At 60.1% G+C, this 17,380-nt stretch overlaps 1 protein-coding gene across 1 annotated transcript; it reads right to left on the reverse strand.

The window, feature by feature from the left end:
- Window positions 1–12,498: 12,498 nt before the first annotated feature.
- RTL1 (retrotransposon Gag like 1) lies at window positions 12,499–16,506 on the reverse strand. The gene has a single exon (XM_030883099.2). The coding sequence runs from the start codon at window positions 16,504–16,506 to the stop codon at window positions 12,499–12,501; it is 4,008 nt and encodes a 1,335-aa protein (XP_030738959.2).
- Between the last annotated feature and the right edge of the window lie 874 nt (window positions 16,507–17,380).

Here is a 17,380-nt window from a genome sequence, read left to right on the forward strand (position 1 = left end):
GGAGTGGACTCGGTTTTAGGGGACCTTGGGTCACCCCATGTTGTAGGTCTGGTTATTTGGAGTTCTCCCCTTGGAGGAGGAACTTCTGTAACGTTGACGATCCTTAAATTGCCTGTTAGACTCTGAATCTGAATGAGAATTGGTGTGGCGTGTGCATGCTGCCTGGGAGTCTGTAGGTATGAGGTTTCCGCTTTGACCTGAGAACGTCCATCATCTCGCAGGGTGGGGCTGCACTTCATGGCAGTTGGAGGCTGAAAAGCACTGCTGGGTTCATGCAACAGTTATGCCTGTCCCCACTCATGAGTCACACAACCCCCTCCTCCACTCAAGTGTCACACACACCACCACCTCGACTCAGGTGTCACACAGACCCCCTCCACTCAGGTGTCACAAAGACCCCCTCCTTCACTCAGGTGTCACACAAACCCACTCCTCCATTCAGGTGTCACACTGACCCCCTCCTTCACTCAGGTGTCACACAGACCCCTTCTTACACTCAGGTGTCACACAGACCCCCTCCTACACTCAGGGGTCACACAGACCCCCTCTTCCACTCAGATGTCATACAGACCCCCTCCTCCACTCATGTGTCAAACAGACCACCACCTCCACTCAGGTGTCACACAGACCCCCTACTTCACTCAGGGGTCACACAGACCCCCTCTTCCACTCAGGTGTCACACTGACCCCCTCCTTCACTCAGGTGTCACACAGGCACGCTCCTACACTCAGATGTCACACAGACCCCTTCCTCCACTCAGGTGTCACACAGACACCTTCCTGCCCTCCGGTGTCACACAGACCCCCTCCTCCACTCAGGTGTCACACTGACCTGCTCTTACACTCAGGTGTCACACAGACCGCCTTGTACACTCAGGTGTCACACAGACACCCTCCTAGACTCAGATGTCACACAGACCCTCTCCTTCACTTAGGTGTCACACAGACCCCTTCCTACACTCAGGTGTCGCACAGACCCTCACTCCACTCAGTTGTCACACTGAACCTCACCTGCACTCAGGTGTCACACAGACCCCCTCCTTCACTCAGGTGTTACACAGACACACTCCTCCACTCAGATGTCACAGAGATCCCCACCTCCACTCAGGTGTCACACAGACCCCCTCCTCCACTCATGTGTCACATAGACCACCACCTCCCCTCAGGTGTCACACAGACCCCCTACTTCACTCAGGTGTCACACAAACCCACTCCTGCACTCAGGTGTCACACTGACCCCCTCCTTCACTCAGGTGTCACACAGACCCCCTTCTCCACTCAGGTGTCAAATAGATCCCCTCCCACACTCAGTTGTCACACAGATCACCTCCTCCACTCGTGTCACACATATGCCCTCCTCCACTCAGTTGTCACACAGAGGCCCTCCTACACTCTGGTGTCACACAGACCCACTCCTCCACTCAGGTGTTACACAGACCCCTCCTGCACTCAGGTGTCACACAGACCACCTCTTCCACTGAGGTGTCACACAGACCCCCTCCTGTACCCATGTGTCACACAGACCTATTCCTGAACTCAGGTGTCACACAGACAACCTCCTACTCCACTCATGTGTCACAAAGACCCCCTCCTCCACTCAGGTGTCAGAGAGACCCCCCACTCTACTCAGGTGTCACACAGACGCCCTGCTCCACTCATGTGTCACACAGACCCCCTTGTGAACTCAAGTGTCACATAGACCCCCTTCTCCACTCACGTGTCACACAGAACGCCCTCCTCCACTAACGTGTCACATAGACCCCCTCCTCCACTATGGTGTTAGACAGACCCCGTCCTGCACTCATGTGTCACACAGACCCCTCCTTCCCTCAGGTGTCACACAGACCCCTTTCTCCACTCACATGTCACACAGACCCTCTCCTTCACTCATGTGTCCCTCAGAGCCCCTCGTCCACTCAGGTGTCACACAGACCCCCTCCTCTACTCAGGTGTCACACAGACCCACTGCTCCACTCATGTGTCACACAGACCCCCTCCTCAACTCAGGTGTCACACAGAACCCCTTCTCCACTCATGTGTGACACAGACCCCTTCCTATACTCATGTGTCACACAGACACCCCTCCTCCACTCAGGTGTCAAACAGACGCCGTCCTCCACTCATGTGTCACACAGAACTCCTCCTCCACTCAGGTGTGACACAGACCCACTCCTGCACTCAGGTGTCACACAGACTCCCTTCTGCACTCAGGTGTCAAACAGACCCCGTCCTCCACTCAGGTGTCACACAGAACCCCTCATTCACTCACGTGTCACACAGACCCTCTCCTCCACTCATGAGTCACACAGACCCCTTCCTCCACTCAGGTGTCACACAGACCCCTTCCTTTACTCAGTTTTCACATAGACCCACTCCTACTCTCTGGTGTCACACAGACCGCTTCCTAACCTCATGTGTCACACAGTCCCCCTACTCCACACATGTGTCACAGAACCCCCTCCTCCTGTCAGGTGTCACACAGACCCCCTCCTGCACTCAGGTGTCACACAGATCACCTCCTCCACTCATGTGTCAAACAGAACCCTTCCTTAACTCAGGTGTCACACAGAACCGCTCCTTCACTCACGTGTACACAGACCGCCTTCACTCATGTGTACACAGACCACCTTCTGCACTCAGGTGTCACACAGACACCCTGCTGCATTCAGGTGTCAAACAGACCCCTCCTTCCCTCAGGTGTTACACAGACGCCCTCCTTCCCTCAGGTGTCACACAGACCCTCTCCTCCACTCAGGTGTCACGCAGACCCCATCCTCCAATCAGGTGTCACGAGACCCACTCCTCCACTGAGATGTCACACAGACACCCTTCTCCACTCAGGTGTCACATAGACCCCCTCCTGCACTCATGTGTCACACACACACCCTCCTGCACTCATTTGTCACACATATACCCTCCTGCACTCAGGAGTCACACAGATACCCTCCTGCACTCATTTCTCACACACATCTGCTCCTGCACTCAGATGTCACAAAGACCCACTCCTTCACTCAGTTGTCACAGAGACACCCTCCTGCACTCATGTGTCACACAGACCCCCTCCTTCCCTCAGGTGTTACACAGATTCCCTCCTACACTTATGTGTAACACAGACCCCCTCGTGCACTCATGTGTCACACAGACCCCCTCCTCCACTCACGTGTCACACAGACCCCTTCCTCCACTCACGTGTCACACAGACCCCCTCCTCCACTCAGACGTCACACAGACACCCTCCTGAACTCAGTGACACAGACCCCCTTCTGCACTCATGTGTCACAGAGAACCCCTTCTCCACTCATGTGTCACACAGACCCCCTCCTCCACTCACGTGTCACGTAGACCCCATCCTCCAATCAGGTGTCACGCAGACCCTCTCCTCCACTGATATGTCACACAGACACCCTCCTCCATTCAGGTGTCACACAGACACCCTCCTCCACTCAGTGACACAGATCCCCTTGTGCACTCATGAGTCACACAGACCCCCTCCTTCACTCAGGTGTCACACTGACCCCCACTTCCTCTCAGGTGTCACACAGACCCCCTCCTCCTCTCATGTAACACGCAGACCCCATCCTCCTCTCAGGTGTCATGCAGACCCTGTACTCCACTCAGGTGTCACACAGACCCCCTCATCCACTCAGGTGTCACACAGACCCCCTCCTCCACTCATGTGTAACACAGAACCCCCTCCTCCTCTCAGGTGTCACGCAGACCCCATCTTCCACTCAGGTGTCACACAGACCCCCTACTACTCTCAGGTGTCATGCAGACCCTAACTTCCTCTCAGGTGTGACACAGACCCCATCCTCCACTCAGGTGTCCAACAGACGCCGTCCTCCACTCATATGCCACACACACCACCACCTACACTCGTGTGTCACACAGACCCCCTCTTCCACTCAGGTGTCACACAGACCCACTCCTCCACTCATGTGTCGCACAGACCCCAACTTCTTCTCAGGTGTGACACAGACCACCTCCGCCACTCAGGTGTCCAACAGGCGCCGTCCTCCCCTGATGTGTCACACAGACCACCTCCTCCACTCATGTGTTGCAAAGACCCCATCCTCCACTCAAGTGTCACACACCCCTCCTCCACTCAGCTGTCATGCAGAACCCCTCCTCCTCTCATGTGTCACGTAGACCCCCTCCTTTTATCAGGTGTCACACAGACCCACTCCTCCACTCATTTGTCACACAGAACACCCTTCTCCCCTCAGGTTTCACATTCCCCCTCCTCAACTCAGGTGTCATGCAGACCCTGTCCTTCACTCAGGTGTCACACAGAACCCCCTCCTCCATGTAGGTATCACAAAGAACCCCTCCTCCTCTCATGTGTCACGCAGAACCCCTCCTCTACTCAGGTGTCACGCAGACCCCATTTTATACTCATGTGTCATGCAGACCCCCTCCTACACTCAGTTGTCATGCAGACACCCTCCTCCAATTAGGTGTCACACAGACCCCCCACGTCCACTCAGGTGTCACACAGACCCCCACGTCCTCTCAGCTGTCACACAGACCCCCTCCTCCACTCAGGTGTCACTAAGAACCCCCTCCTCCAGTGGGGTGTCATACAGACCCCCTTCTCCTCTCAGGTGTCACACAGACACCCTCCCCCTCTAAAGTGTCACACACACCCCCTCATCGACTCAGGTGTCATACAGACCCCGTCCTCCACTCAGTGTCACACAGACCCCCTCCTGCACTCATGTTTCACACAGACCGCCTCCACAACTGAGATGTCACACAGAACCCCCTCCTCCCCTAAGGTGTCACAGAGACCCCATCTTACACTCATTGTCACACAGACCCCCTCTGGCACTCATGTGTCACACAGAACCCCTTGTGCACTCATGTGTCACACAGACCACGTCCTGCACTCATGTGTCTCACAGACCTTCTCCTCCACTCAGGTGTCACACAGACCCCCTCCTACACTCAGGTGTCATACAGAACCCCGCCTACACTCATGTGTCACGCAGACACGCTCCTCCACTCAGGTGTCACACAGACCACTCCTCACTCATGTGTCACACAGACTCCCTCCTGCACTCATGTGTCACACAGAACCCCTCTTCCACTCAGGTGTCACACCGAACACCCTCCTCCACTCAGGTGTCACACAGAGCCCCTCCTCCACTCAGTGTCAAATAGACCCCCTCCTGCACTCATGTGTCAAAGAGAACACCTCATGCACTCATGTGTCACACAGAACATCTCATGCGCCCATGTGTGACACAGACCCCCTCCTCCACTCACGTGTCACACAGAGCCCCTCTTCCATTCAGTGTCACACAGACGCCCTCCTGCACTCATGTGTCACACAGACCTCCTCATGCAGTCATGTGTCACACTGACCCACTTCTGTACTCATGTGTCACACAAAACCCGTCCTGCACTCATGTGTCACACAGAGCCCCTCCTCCACTCACGTGTCACACAGAGCCCCTCTTCCACTCAGGTGTCACGAGACCCCCAGTTCATCTCAGGTGTCATGCAGACCCCTTCCTCCACTCAGGTGTCACACATTCCCCCTCCTCACCTTAGGTGTCATGCAGACACCCTCCTACACTCAGGTTTCACCCAGAACCCCTCCTCCACACAGGTGTCACACAGACCCCCTCCTCCACTAAGGTGTCACCCAGAACCCTTCCTCCACTCAGTTGTCACACAGACCCCCTCCTCCTCTCAGGTGTCACCGAGAACCCCTCCTCCACTCAGGTGTCACACAGAACCCACTCCTCCACTCCGGTGTCACACAGAACCCCACTTCCTCTCAGGTGTCACCGAGACCCTGTCCTCCACTCAGGTGTCACACATACCCCATGTCCACTCAGGTGTCAAACAGACCCCCTCCTGCATCATGTGTGAAACAGACCCCCTCCTCCACTAAGGTGTCACAGAGACCTCCTCCTCCACTGATGTGTCACACAGAACCCCTCCTCCCCTCAGGTTTCACACAGACCCCCCTCCTCCACTCATGTGTCCCAAAGATGCCCTCTTCCTCTCATATGTGACACAGACCCTCTCCTCCACTCATGTGTCACACAGATTCCCTCCTGCACTCGTGTCCCACAGACATTCTCCTACACTCAAGTGTCACACAGACCCCCTCCTCCACTCATGTGTCACAAAGAAGCCCTCCTGCACTCATGTATCACAGAGACCCCCTCCACCACTCAGGTGTCACACGGACCCCCTCCTCCATTCAGGTGTCACACAGACCCCCTCCTCCACTGAGGTATCACACAGACCCCCTCGTCCTCTCATGTGTCACTCAGACCTCCTCCGTCACTTAGGTGTCACACAGACCCCCTCCTCCACTCAGGTGTCACACAGACCCCCTCCTCCACTTTTGTGTCACACAGACCCTCTCCTCCACTGAGGTGTCACAGAGACCCCCTCCTCCACTCAGGTGTCACAGAGGCCCCCTCCTCCACTCAGGTGTCACACAAAACCCCTCTTCCACTCAGGTGTCACACAGAACCTCGCCTCCACTCAGGTGTCACACAGAACCACTCCTCCACTCACGTGTCACACAGAGCCCCTCATCCACTCATTGTCAAATAGACCCCCTCCTGCACTCATGTGTCACAGAGAACACCTCATGCACTCATGTGTCACACAGAACCCCTCCTCCACTTTTGTGTCACACAGACCCTCTCCTCCACTGAGGTGTCACAGAGACCCCCTCCTCCACTCAGGTGTCACACGGACCCCCTCCTCCACTCAGGTGTCACAGAGGCCCCCTCCTCCACTCAGGTGTCACACAAAACCCCTCTTCCACTCAGGTGTCACACAGAACCTCGCCTCCACTCAGGTGTCACACAGAACCACTCCTCCACTCACGTGTCACACAGAGCCCCTCATCCACTCATTGTCAAATAGACCCCCTCCTGCACTCATGTGTCACAGAGAACACCTCATGCACTCATGTGTCACACAGACCCCCTCCTCCACTCAGGTGTCACGTCTAGACCCTTAATGCGCTGTGTCACATTGCTCCTCCAGTCACTGTGTCGCTTTGTGCCCCGCAACCCTTTCATGTGTACACTGAGCCCCTCCCCTGCCCATTTGTCACATGGAGCCCCTCCTCCACACGTCACACTGAATCTCCCCACTCATTGTCACACTGAGTCCTTCCCCTATAATTGAGTCACACGGATCATTTGCTGCTCATGTGTGACACCGAGTCCCTTCCTGCCTCAGGTATGACACTGGACACTGAGCTTTTCCTGCTACGTATGAGTCACCTAGGCCCCTTCTCCACTCCCGTGCCAGGAGAGCTCTGTTCCATCTGTGTGTCACACTAAACTCCCTTGCTCATGTGTCACACCAGTCCCTCCCCTACCTGTACGTTACACTGAGAGCCTGCAACATACGTGTGTCCCCCTGAGCCCCTCCCCCTCTCATGTGTCCCCCTGAGCCCCTTCTTTCATGTGTCAGATTGAGTTCCTCACCCACTCGTGTGTGACATGGAGCCCCTCCCCCATGTGTCATGCTAAGCCCCTCATTGTTCATGTATTTCGTGGAGTCCATTCCCCAGCCATCCTCTGAGCCCCTGGCTGCACGGGGGCGTGTCCTCAAGCTCGTTGCTGCCCCGCCAGCCTCTTCCTGGCGTGGTCTTCTTTCTGGTCTGCAGTCCTCGAGTTCCTGGAGGGGAGGGCCTATGGCTGGGCCATCTCTGAGATCCCCTCCTTGGAGGGGAAGGTTATGCCCCCGGTGGGACACTCCCCAGGGGTGGGCCCAGGCCAGAGGTGGAGACAGGGCCTGCCCTGGGGCTTCTCCCACTGATGGGGCAGCGGCTGTGCTCCTGTAGGGAGCCCTCTGAGAGGACCCAGCTCCTAGGACAGACAGGTGGACGTCGGAGAGACAGTGCCCTTTTTTCCTAGGCCTGCCCCTTCTTACTGCCCCTGGAGGAGGGTCTCCTCGAGGGGCCTTAGCCTCTGCCCAGGACTCTTTCATGACCAGGAGGCTGAGGCCCCTCACAGGCGGCTGCTTCCTACTCTCTCCTTAAAGCCTGTCTGGAGACATCCCTGGCTCCCCAGCTATTCCTAACCCTGGGTTCCGTGTCTCTCGGCTGGAAGCTGTCAGCAGGTGCCCCCTTCTCCTTGTCCGAGCTTGGTGCCCAAGGGCGCTAGACTCATATCCCCCTGGGCCCTGGCCGCTGACCTTGGCTGTCCCGCTAACTCAGGTCCCACGCGTGGCGGGAGGAGACCACACCAAGCCCCTGTGCGACTAGAGTCATTTGCCCACGAGGCAGCCAAGGCCCCCAGCCAGGACAGGAGGGCCTTCCGCCATCCTCCCCGCCTCCGCCCGGCTTTGCACGTTCCCCCACCTGGCAGCTTCAGGACGTCCTTGTTGAGGTCAGGAGGGCCCTCCTGGCCAGGGCACCGCCTGAGCAAAGGCGGGGCCTTCAGGTGGTGGTGGGAGTGTCATGGTTGCCTCTGTCAGGTGCAGTGTGTTGGAGCGAGCTGTGGCACTGGCACAGGGAGGATCGAGGTCCCATCGCGAGAGGCCTCGATGTTGGCCAAGGAAAGGCCTCCTCCCGCTCAGGACCTTGGATAGAAACCAGAGCTCCGAGGAGTGGACAGCATGTGCTGCTTGGTGGCTGGGTGGAGTGGGGGCCGGGCTGTGGGGATGGGCTCTGTGTGATGCTGGCTTCTTGCTCACTTTGGGCACAGGCGGGCACCGCCCTGGTGGGCAGGGAGGGGATTTCAAGCTCCTGTGTCGGGGGGCCTGACAGAGGCTGGATGTGCGGCTGCCTGCAGGAGGGCTGGGCATATCAGGACCCGAGTGGTGAGTAGCCACCAGCTGCCGGGGACTGCGTATTGTTACATGTTTCCAGAAACAGGCCCACGTGTACCAGACCTGGAGGCTGGAGCTCTTGGCCATGGGTGGGCTGGGGGGGCTGGGGGGGCTGGGAAGGGCAGGGGGGTGGCAGAGAGGCTGGCAGCCTCACCTGGTTGGAATCCGGGGCTCCCCTGTGTCCCTGGATGCTGTCAGAGCTCACTGGGTGGCGGTGGTCTTGGGGAGGGAGGGGCGACCTGGGCACAGGCGGTTGTGTAACCTGTCTTTTGTCTTGAGTTTCCACCTTTGTTGTGGTGGCATGATGTCATAACCCAGCAGTCAGAAAAAGTACTGACTTTTTTCTTGCTTTCAGGAGAAAAAAGGTTTGTATTGTGTTCTCTAAACTCTTTTTCTAGGAAGGTGGGGACACCATCACCCAGTGTTTTTTTGCCCTGTCAGTAGTTTGTCCTCCTTGGCCTGGGAGCTGCCTCTCTTGTCTGTAAATGGGGATAAAGCCCCTTCTGGCTGGACTGGGGCAGGGGACCCAGTTAGACCAGTACCCCGCCGTCCACTGTGTCCCGACTGCTGCGCCAGCGCTATTGTGCCGGCAGCCCCACCGCTCTCCGTGTGTGTGAGTGCAGGCGTGTCACCGTGGACGCTCTATGTGTGTGTGAGTGCAGGCGTGTCACCGTGGGTGAGCATGCGCACCTTACTGGGCGTCTGGACCCCCCGCTGTAGGGCTGGTTGTTTGGTGGCGAATTCTGTTCGACCTTAGCCGAGAGGTCGTCCCGTTGCCCCTCCACCTGCACAGGCCTGGCTGGAAAGAGTGGCTCTCCTGGCAGGTCCTGGGCTGCAGGGATGGGAGGGGTCACCATCCACCCCATCGCCCAGGGCAGCCCCTACCAGGCAGGTTTGCCCTGGAGGTTCAGCCTGTAGGACCCCCCGCGGGTGGGCTGGGCGAGGGGCCAGTGCTGCGCGTGGCCTCCCCACCATAACCCCAAGGCTCTGCTCCAGGGGAGCTCATGCCAAGGGATTTGGGAACCCCCAGGAGTGTCATCTGGGAACAGAGGGGATTTTAGGAATCAGAGGCCGTTGGAGATTGTGTCTCATTGCCCCTGAAACTCCCCTCCCCTCTAACCACACCCCCCATTTGATGATAGGAGAACAGCCCTGAAGACCAGACAGCTGCTAGGCAGGGTCACCCAGCAAGCTGGAGTCAGGGCCGCTAAGGGGGTCTTGGGGTGCTTGGAGATGAGCCCCTGACCTCGACCCACGCAGCTTGCCCATGGCTTCTTGGGGTTGCTGCCAGGGGGTGGACAGACAGACGGGCAGCGTGCCCGTGGCTCCTGGGGCCTCGGGGATGGTGGCTGTTTGTGGGCGTCATTCCTGGGTCCGTGACTGCAGGTGTGCAGGGCGTGGCGGGGATGGAGGGGCCCAGGGTGAGAGGGTGGAGGCCACCGGGGAGGACCCCAGTCTCGGCTCTGTTCTGGACCCCTTCTCAGCCAGCATCAGGTCAACTGCCCTCTCTGGGCCTCGGTTTCCCAAGTTTCTCCTGAATAAGCTGCCTGAGAAGTCCACGCATGGGGGGCGGTGGAGGGCAGGGACTCCGAGTGTGACTTCCTTTGTGACAGGAGCTCCGATGGCTCGGAGCGACGGAGGAGAGGAGGCTGGGAAAGGGGGTGCAGCCGGTCAGCAGGGGACCGGGGGGTGGTGAGAAGCCTGGAGGTGTAGCCGAGCCCCCGGCTTTGAACCTGGGGATCCTGACCATGATCTCGCGGTGCTGCCGTCGGGGGTAGATGCCTCAGACAGACGGGTGGGTGGTGAGCGACGGTCGGTCGCTCCTGGGGACCAGTGAGGGCACCGGGCATAACGCCGGGTGGGGCTGGAGAGGACACGGAACTCTGGGGGATCCGTGAGGGACACGACTTTCCTTAGGGGTGGGGAGGGGCAGGCCTGTGAGGGGGTAGGGAGTCAGGCCCCTGCAGAGCCCCTGACCTTTGAACCTGAGATCTGCTTGGTGGTCTCATGGTGCCACTGTCAGGGGCAGATTCTGTGCCCCAGAGGGCAGACTTAAGGCCCCTGCCATGGTGTGTGAGGGCCCACGTGCATGGACATCCGTGTTGGAGCCCCTCCCCAAGTGGAGGTTCTAGGTCCCCCACAAGGAGTGGTCCCATGTGGAGGGGTGGCGGATCTGGGACGTCCAAGGCCGCTGCCGGATGGGTGGGCCCTGAGGCCAGGCAGAGGGACCCTCGGTCAGCATGGGCTGTGGGCTGAGTGAGCCCTGAGTGCCCGGTCACCGCTGTCCTCCCTCCCTGGGACGCCCTCTGCCTTCCCAGGGCAGTGCACCCTCAGAACAGCTTTTCTGCCACTTTTAGGACGGTGGGACCTTGGCCTTCTCCACTAGGGGTGGTGGTGGGGGAATTGCTGAAGCCAAGGTTCCTTGGTTCAAAGACCCTCCGAGTTAGGGGGGCAGGGCACAGCCCGCCCACCCCCATTTCTCGTGTGGGACGAATTGGGACTTGGATTTCTGGGGTCCCTGATCCGGACCCTCCAGAAGAGGCAGCTCCCCGTGTTGCCCTCCTCCCCTGTACCCCCCACCCCCCCACCCCCCCACCCCCCCAGCTTTCGTGCCTGGGGCCTGGTGGGCGTGGTCCAGGGGAGCCCCACCCCGCCCCTCCCCCACTCCACCTGCCCGCCCTCCACCCCGCCTGTCCCCACCCTCCACCTTCAGAACAAGCCACAGAGTCAGATCATCTTTTAACTCTACTTTATTTGGGGGTGGGAAGCGGTGAGGCGCGCAGGCGGGGAGGGTCTCCTCCCCGTGGCAGAGAGCGGCGGCCTGGTAGGAGCGTTCTCCGCTGCTTGGCTGTCTCGGGCCTCTCTCAGTCTCTCTTGGAGCCCCTCCCCTTGTCTCGGGCCTCAGGCCCCTGTGCTGTCAGTGTTGGGGTGGGGGAGGGAGCCCCCCCGGGCGAGGTCACCCCGTCAGTGTCCCGGACGGTCACAGGGACGCCTGAGGCTGCGAGTCCGGTGAGTACTGGCACGGCGGGCCCCTCTGTAGCAGGACCGTCCAGGTGAGAGCCAGAGCTCAGGGTCAGACAGTCGGTGTCGAGGGCGCTGGACCGGACGGGGGGCGGGTGCAGCTTGGCAGGGAGGTGGGGCGGGGGAGGCCCCCCAGCACCCCACGAGGCGTGGGAGGTCGGGGCGGGGCCCGGGGGTGCGGGGGCACCGCTGGTGGAGGTAGACGATGTCAGTGGAGCAGCCGAGGTCAGTGTCCCAGGGTGGCCCGAGGTGGCCACTCGTCGCTCCGGGGGGGCGTCCCCGGCACCTGCTTGCTTGTCTGCGTCTGCTGTGCTGGTTCCTCACCCGGCCTGGGGTCACGGGGTCATCTCCTGCTCATCGCTGCTCTCTCCCCTCATGGATCTCATGCCCAGTTGCAGGCCTGGGACCTGGAGAATTAAGATGGAGTTGGGTAGCCCTGAGCCGACTCTGGGTCTCTGACGGTTGGACGGTCCACTGGGTAGCCTGTTGGCACGGATGCTGTTGCTGGTCGATGAGTCGATTGTTTGCCCTTCTCAAGTGTTTCCCCCTTGGGTCAGGAGCGGCAGGAAGGGGGCCTGGGGTCCGAGCGAAGCCGGCTGAGGCACGGGGAGGCTGGAGGGAGGGTCTGTGGGGCGGCGGGGCGGAGGAGAGGAGGCGTTTTCAGTCGAGGTCCGCGTCCTGCTCTTCTCCGGGCAGCTCCTCCAGCGTTGCTCCTTCCCCGGGGGGGCTCACCCCGACGAGGGTGGATGTAGACTGGGTGTAGACGGCGGTCAGGAAGTGGGTCAGGGCCCTGGCCGCCAGCTGCCGGTTGATCGCGACGGACCCCCGTCGGGCGCTGCGGATGCAGAGCAGGCGGCGGACGCCGGTGTCGCCGGGGAGGTGCTGGCGGGGCCCGCGGGCGCCCGAGGCACCGGGGCTCAGGCTGTCCTGCACGTCGCTCTCCTGCTCGTCCTGCGAGGTGTCTTGCAGGCCGTCATGCAGGCCACACTGACGGTAACGTTGCAGGTCGTCTTGCAGGGCTTCTCGCAAGACGACATCCTCATCGTCCACGACGTGCAGCTCCAGGTAGCGGTCCGGGCGCGGGTGGGGGTGGGTCCCCTCACGGGGGGCGACTCTGACGGCGAAGAGCTCGCACAGCACCTGCCAGAACTCGGGCGTGAGTCGCAGGCCAAGCAGGGCGTCGCGCCGCCACTGGCCAGGGCCCAGGAACAGCTCGGCCGGTGCCTCGGCCGGGGTGGCGTTGGCGCCCGTGAGCGGGGGCATCTGGGTGAACAGCTGGGCGACGGCGGGGGCGATGAGGGACGAGTCCAGCAGCAGGCACAGAGAGCGCCGCGGCGGCGGCCGGGCCGTGTCCGAGGTGGGTGCGGGCGGCAGGGCGAGGCGCGTCCTGAACCTCAGCAGCACGAGGAGGGCGGCCACGGCCAGGAGGTTCTTCCAGAACAGGAGGCCTCGGAAGAAGTGCAGGATGACTGCCCTGATCTGGGCCATGCTGAGATGGGCAAGGAGGCTGTTGAGTATTTGGTCTGCTGGTATCAGAGCCAGGAGCTCCTGCTGGAGGTGCTGCCCGTGTGGCTCGTCCTGATGAAGGGCGTCTTCATTCTCCTCTTCGTCCCCCGATTCTGGGGACTGAGCCCTGGGGGACCCTCCCGTAGCGAAGAGCATCCTTGGCCGAGCGGCAGCGCGCTGCTGGAAGGCCCTTCTCCGGAGGCGTTTCCGCGTGGGCGGCGGGGGCTGGCCACCCTTTTGTTCTGGCCGCTCCATGACGTCAAAGTGGAAGTGGGAGAAGAAGAAGACCCAATGCCCGGGGAGAAGTACGGTGAGCCTGTCATTATTCAGAGAGGCCAGATCCTCTGTGTTGAGAAGGATCATGATAGGCTCCTCGGTGTTCTCCAGGTAGCGGCACCACGCCACGAAGGCAGCCCGTACCGGAAGGGTCTTCATCTCTGCCGGCGAGGCCTCCACCTCGATCGGGGAGATGTTTCGAGAATAGAAAGCGCAGCAGACTCGCTGGCCGGTTTGCTCGTCGACTTGGATCAGGGAGGCATGCAGGGCCGTCTTGGTGACGCCCGTTTCCAAGTAGAACGGGTTCTGGGGCTTGGGGTGGTGGAGGAGGGGCGCCTGGCGGAAAGCCCACTTCAGGCGCTCGAAGGCCTCCTGTTCCTCGTGCCCCCAGTAGAAGGGCCGGTCGCTCAGTAGCTGCCGCACCAGGGGCTCCGTGATGACGGCGAAGCGCTCCACAAAATGCCGGTACGGGAAGGCGAATTCGATGAGGTTCCGCAGGGACTTCTTAGAGCCAGGGGTGGGGTGCCCTGTTACGGTGCTCACGATGCTCTTGTTGAGTCTCACCCCTTTGGGGGTCATGACGAACCCCAGGAACTCGGCGGTGTGTCGGTGGAACTGGCTCCTGTCCAGGGAGCAGTAGACGTGGTGGTAGCGGAAGCGGGTCAGCACCTGGCGGACGTGGTGGAGGTGCTCCTCCTGGCTCATTGAGTAGACCAGGACGTGCTGCCCGTACGAGAGGACAAAGAAACCGAGCATGTCCTTTAGAATAAAGTGAATCACGCCCTGAGGGATGATAGGGTCTGCGCAGATCGGGAAGGGCCAGTAGCTCGTCATCTCTGGAAGCTCCAAACCGAACGCTGCTTTCCACACGTCTTCCGTTTGGCGTATGTTCATGCTTTCCTCCACGACGGTGCCACGCAGCTCCAGCTTTGTGAACCACGTGGCTCCGTGTAACTGGTCGAACAGTTCTGGAATCATCTGTACGTAGTCGTGCGTGCTGGTCAGCACGTCCTGCGGGTCCCAGTATTCCTCCCGCCTGGCCCTTTCTTGCATCCCGGCCCCCACAGGTTCCCACGGCGCGGTGGAGGGACACTCGTGATAGGTCTCGCTGTGATCACTGTCTCCAGCCTGCTGAAGCTCAGAGGGCTCTGATTCAGAAAGATCATCGGATCCGTCTGAGCTTGGCTGGTCGGAAGTCTCCTCACCTGCTTCCTTCGGGTTAAACACGTCGGCCAGGTCGGAGTACAGGGGCGGCAGTCCCGGCAGCAAGCTTATGGCATGTCGTTCCAGAGCGATGCATGGTGGGGGCGGGCGGAAGCAGTTCTTCAGGCAGTAGGGAGAGTGGAAGGTGCAGCGGCCTTTGACCCAGTCGACCTCCGGGGCGTGGACTCGGAGCCAGTCGATGCCTAGTATCACGGAGAAGTTGGGAGACGGGATGATGTCGAATTGCAGGGACTCGTGGTGGCTCTGGTGAATGCACATCAGGGGTTCGGTGTAGAGCCAGACGGGCTCGTGGCCGACCAGCGAGCCGTCCACGGACGGGACCGACCGCGGGCAGGGCTTCTCGTAGAGCTCGACGTAGTGCTCTTGGGCGAACCTCTCATCCATGAAGTTGCCGCCCGCCCCCGAGTCGACCAGGGCCTGAACCGCCACGCTGTGGTAGGGGTTCACCCTCACCGTGAGCAGCAGGAACAGGTGGTCGCGGTCGATGGCGGGGCGGGCCTCGCAGGGCAGCCAGCTGCTCACCACCCACCTCTCCGGAGCGGGCGAGTCGATCCAGGTCAGGTTCCGCGGGCGGGCCTCCGGGGGCAGCCGGAGCATCGCCCTTCTCTCTGCCAGCTTCTCTTCTATCTGCAGGACCAGCAGGATCAGACTGTCCAGCGAATCCGGCTGAGGGATGCGGAACAGATAGTGCCTGATCTCCTCCTTGAGCCCCTGGCACAGGTGGGCCTGCAGGACGTCGTCTGGCCAGCCCAGGGTGGGCACCAGGCCCTGGAACTCGTTGATGTATTCGATGGCGGCGCGATCCCCCTGCCTGAGGCTGAACATGGCCTCTTCCGCCACCCGCAGGGCCTGGCGGTACTGGAACGTATCGGACATGGCCTCCAGGAAGGCTGGGAAGTCGTCCATCAGGGGGCTTTCTCTCTGCACCAGATCTTCGGCCCACTCCAAGGCCAGGCCCGAGAGGTGGCCGATGACGTACCCCACCCGCAGGCGGTCGCTGTAGAGCATTCTGGGGCAGCTCTGTAGGACCAGCTGGCAGAGCACGATGAACTCGTGGTACTCTCTGCGATCGCCCGAGAACTTGCCTGGGACCGGCAGCTGGCCGGCGCTGATCCCCTTCGTCAGGATCTCCTCCGCCACCCTCTGCTGCTCTCTGAGGTCCTGCACACGGAAGTACAGAGAGATGATGGACGTCACCATGCCCGTGATTTCCGCGGTCACGCTGTCCGCCGGCTCCTCGGGACGCACCTCTTTCCACCCAGCCAGGTCAGTGTAGTCGTCTTGCTCTTCCTGGGCTCCCCGTGGGTTGACTGATGCCTCTTCCATTCTGCCAGGTGCCCCACCAAAGGGACCCCCCACTTGCAGATGCGAACCATCGCGTGACTCCTCCAGGTCTTGGAGTAGGTCATTGGGTGGATCCTTTATTTCCCTATGTGGGCCACTGGATGGCTCCTCCATGTCTTGGAGGAGATCAATGGGCAGCTCTCCCATTTCCCGGGCCGGGCCACCGGCCAGCCCTGCCGCCGCTGCCGCCGCCTCCACTCTGCTGCCTGGTGTCTCCACGGTGGTGTTGGATGAGCCCTCGGAGGACTCCATTTGTTTTGATGATGGATTCTTACGCTCCATCATCGTCTCAAATGAGTCTTCAGAGGGTTCTATCATTTCGTCGGATGGGAAGGAGTGTTCTCTGAAGACGGGTAAGGTTGTGACGCGTCCGGTCAGTGACTGCGATGGCGGAGGTCAGAACCTGGGGGTGGGGAGGGGGTGCGAGGAAAGGCAGTGGTTTAGGGTCTCGCGAGGTCAGGGTCTCCAGGACAAATCAGATGCCCAACCTGGCAGAGCAGAGAGAAGCTGGGGAAAGCCTCCCTGGGTCCAACTTGGGGCATCCCATGGAGAGAAAAATCTGCAACCCCCTGACCTTCCCGCCTGCTCTCCCAGGTTTACTCTGCCTGTCTGGCCTGACTACTCCCCCATGGCTGTAAGAAATTCACAGCCCATAAATTCTGTGGAGTTGATGGGCCCGGAGTGGCCGCCGTGGCAGGCAGGCACCTGGCAGGGTGCGTTAACTGCTTCATCTCAACCCTGGCACACAGGCCTGGTCAGCCTCCCTTCCCTTCCTTGGTCACCAGAGAGTCACAGAGGTCACATCTCAGTGCCGTCCACAGCCACCTCTGGCAGGCTGGGCCTCCTCGCTTCTGAGGTGCGGATCTCCAGCAGAGATGCCTACTGTTTAACAAGTCCAGGGCAAGAGGAGAACATGGGCACTTGGCTGCTATCCCGTCGGTTGGCTCAGACGCCCAAAATAGCCCTTCTTTCCTCTCCCAGCTTCGAAGCAGACATCGGGGGCAGGCAGAAGTAGTGATCTGGATTCTGGCTTTTCTTTTTTCTCCAGAAATGTTTATAAAACACCTACTGTGTGCCAGAGACTTGTGCATTTGTGACTTGATTCTGACTCGGAGTTTTTGCTGATTTCCTGTCTTTCACCCACTTCCAATGCAGCATTCTCCCTAGCTCTGAGCTGTCGAGCAGACCTGCA

This window comes from Globicephala melas, chromosome 2 (assembly GCF_963455315.2).
Source record: "Globicephala melas chromosome 2, mGloMel1.2, whole genome shotgun sequence".
Lineage (NCBI taxonomy): Eukaryota > Metazoa > Chordata > Mammalia > Artiodactyla > Delphinidae > Globicephala > Globicephala melas.

Bases quoted from the DNA above. Each gene is read 5' to 3' on its own strand.
- RTL1 (XM_030883099.2), bottom strand. From the start codon at position 16,506: ATGATAGAACCCTCTGAAGACTCATTTGAGACGATGATGGAGCGTAAG.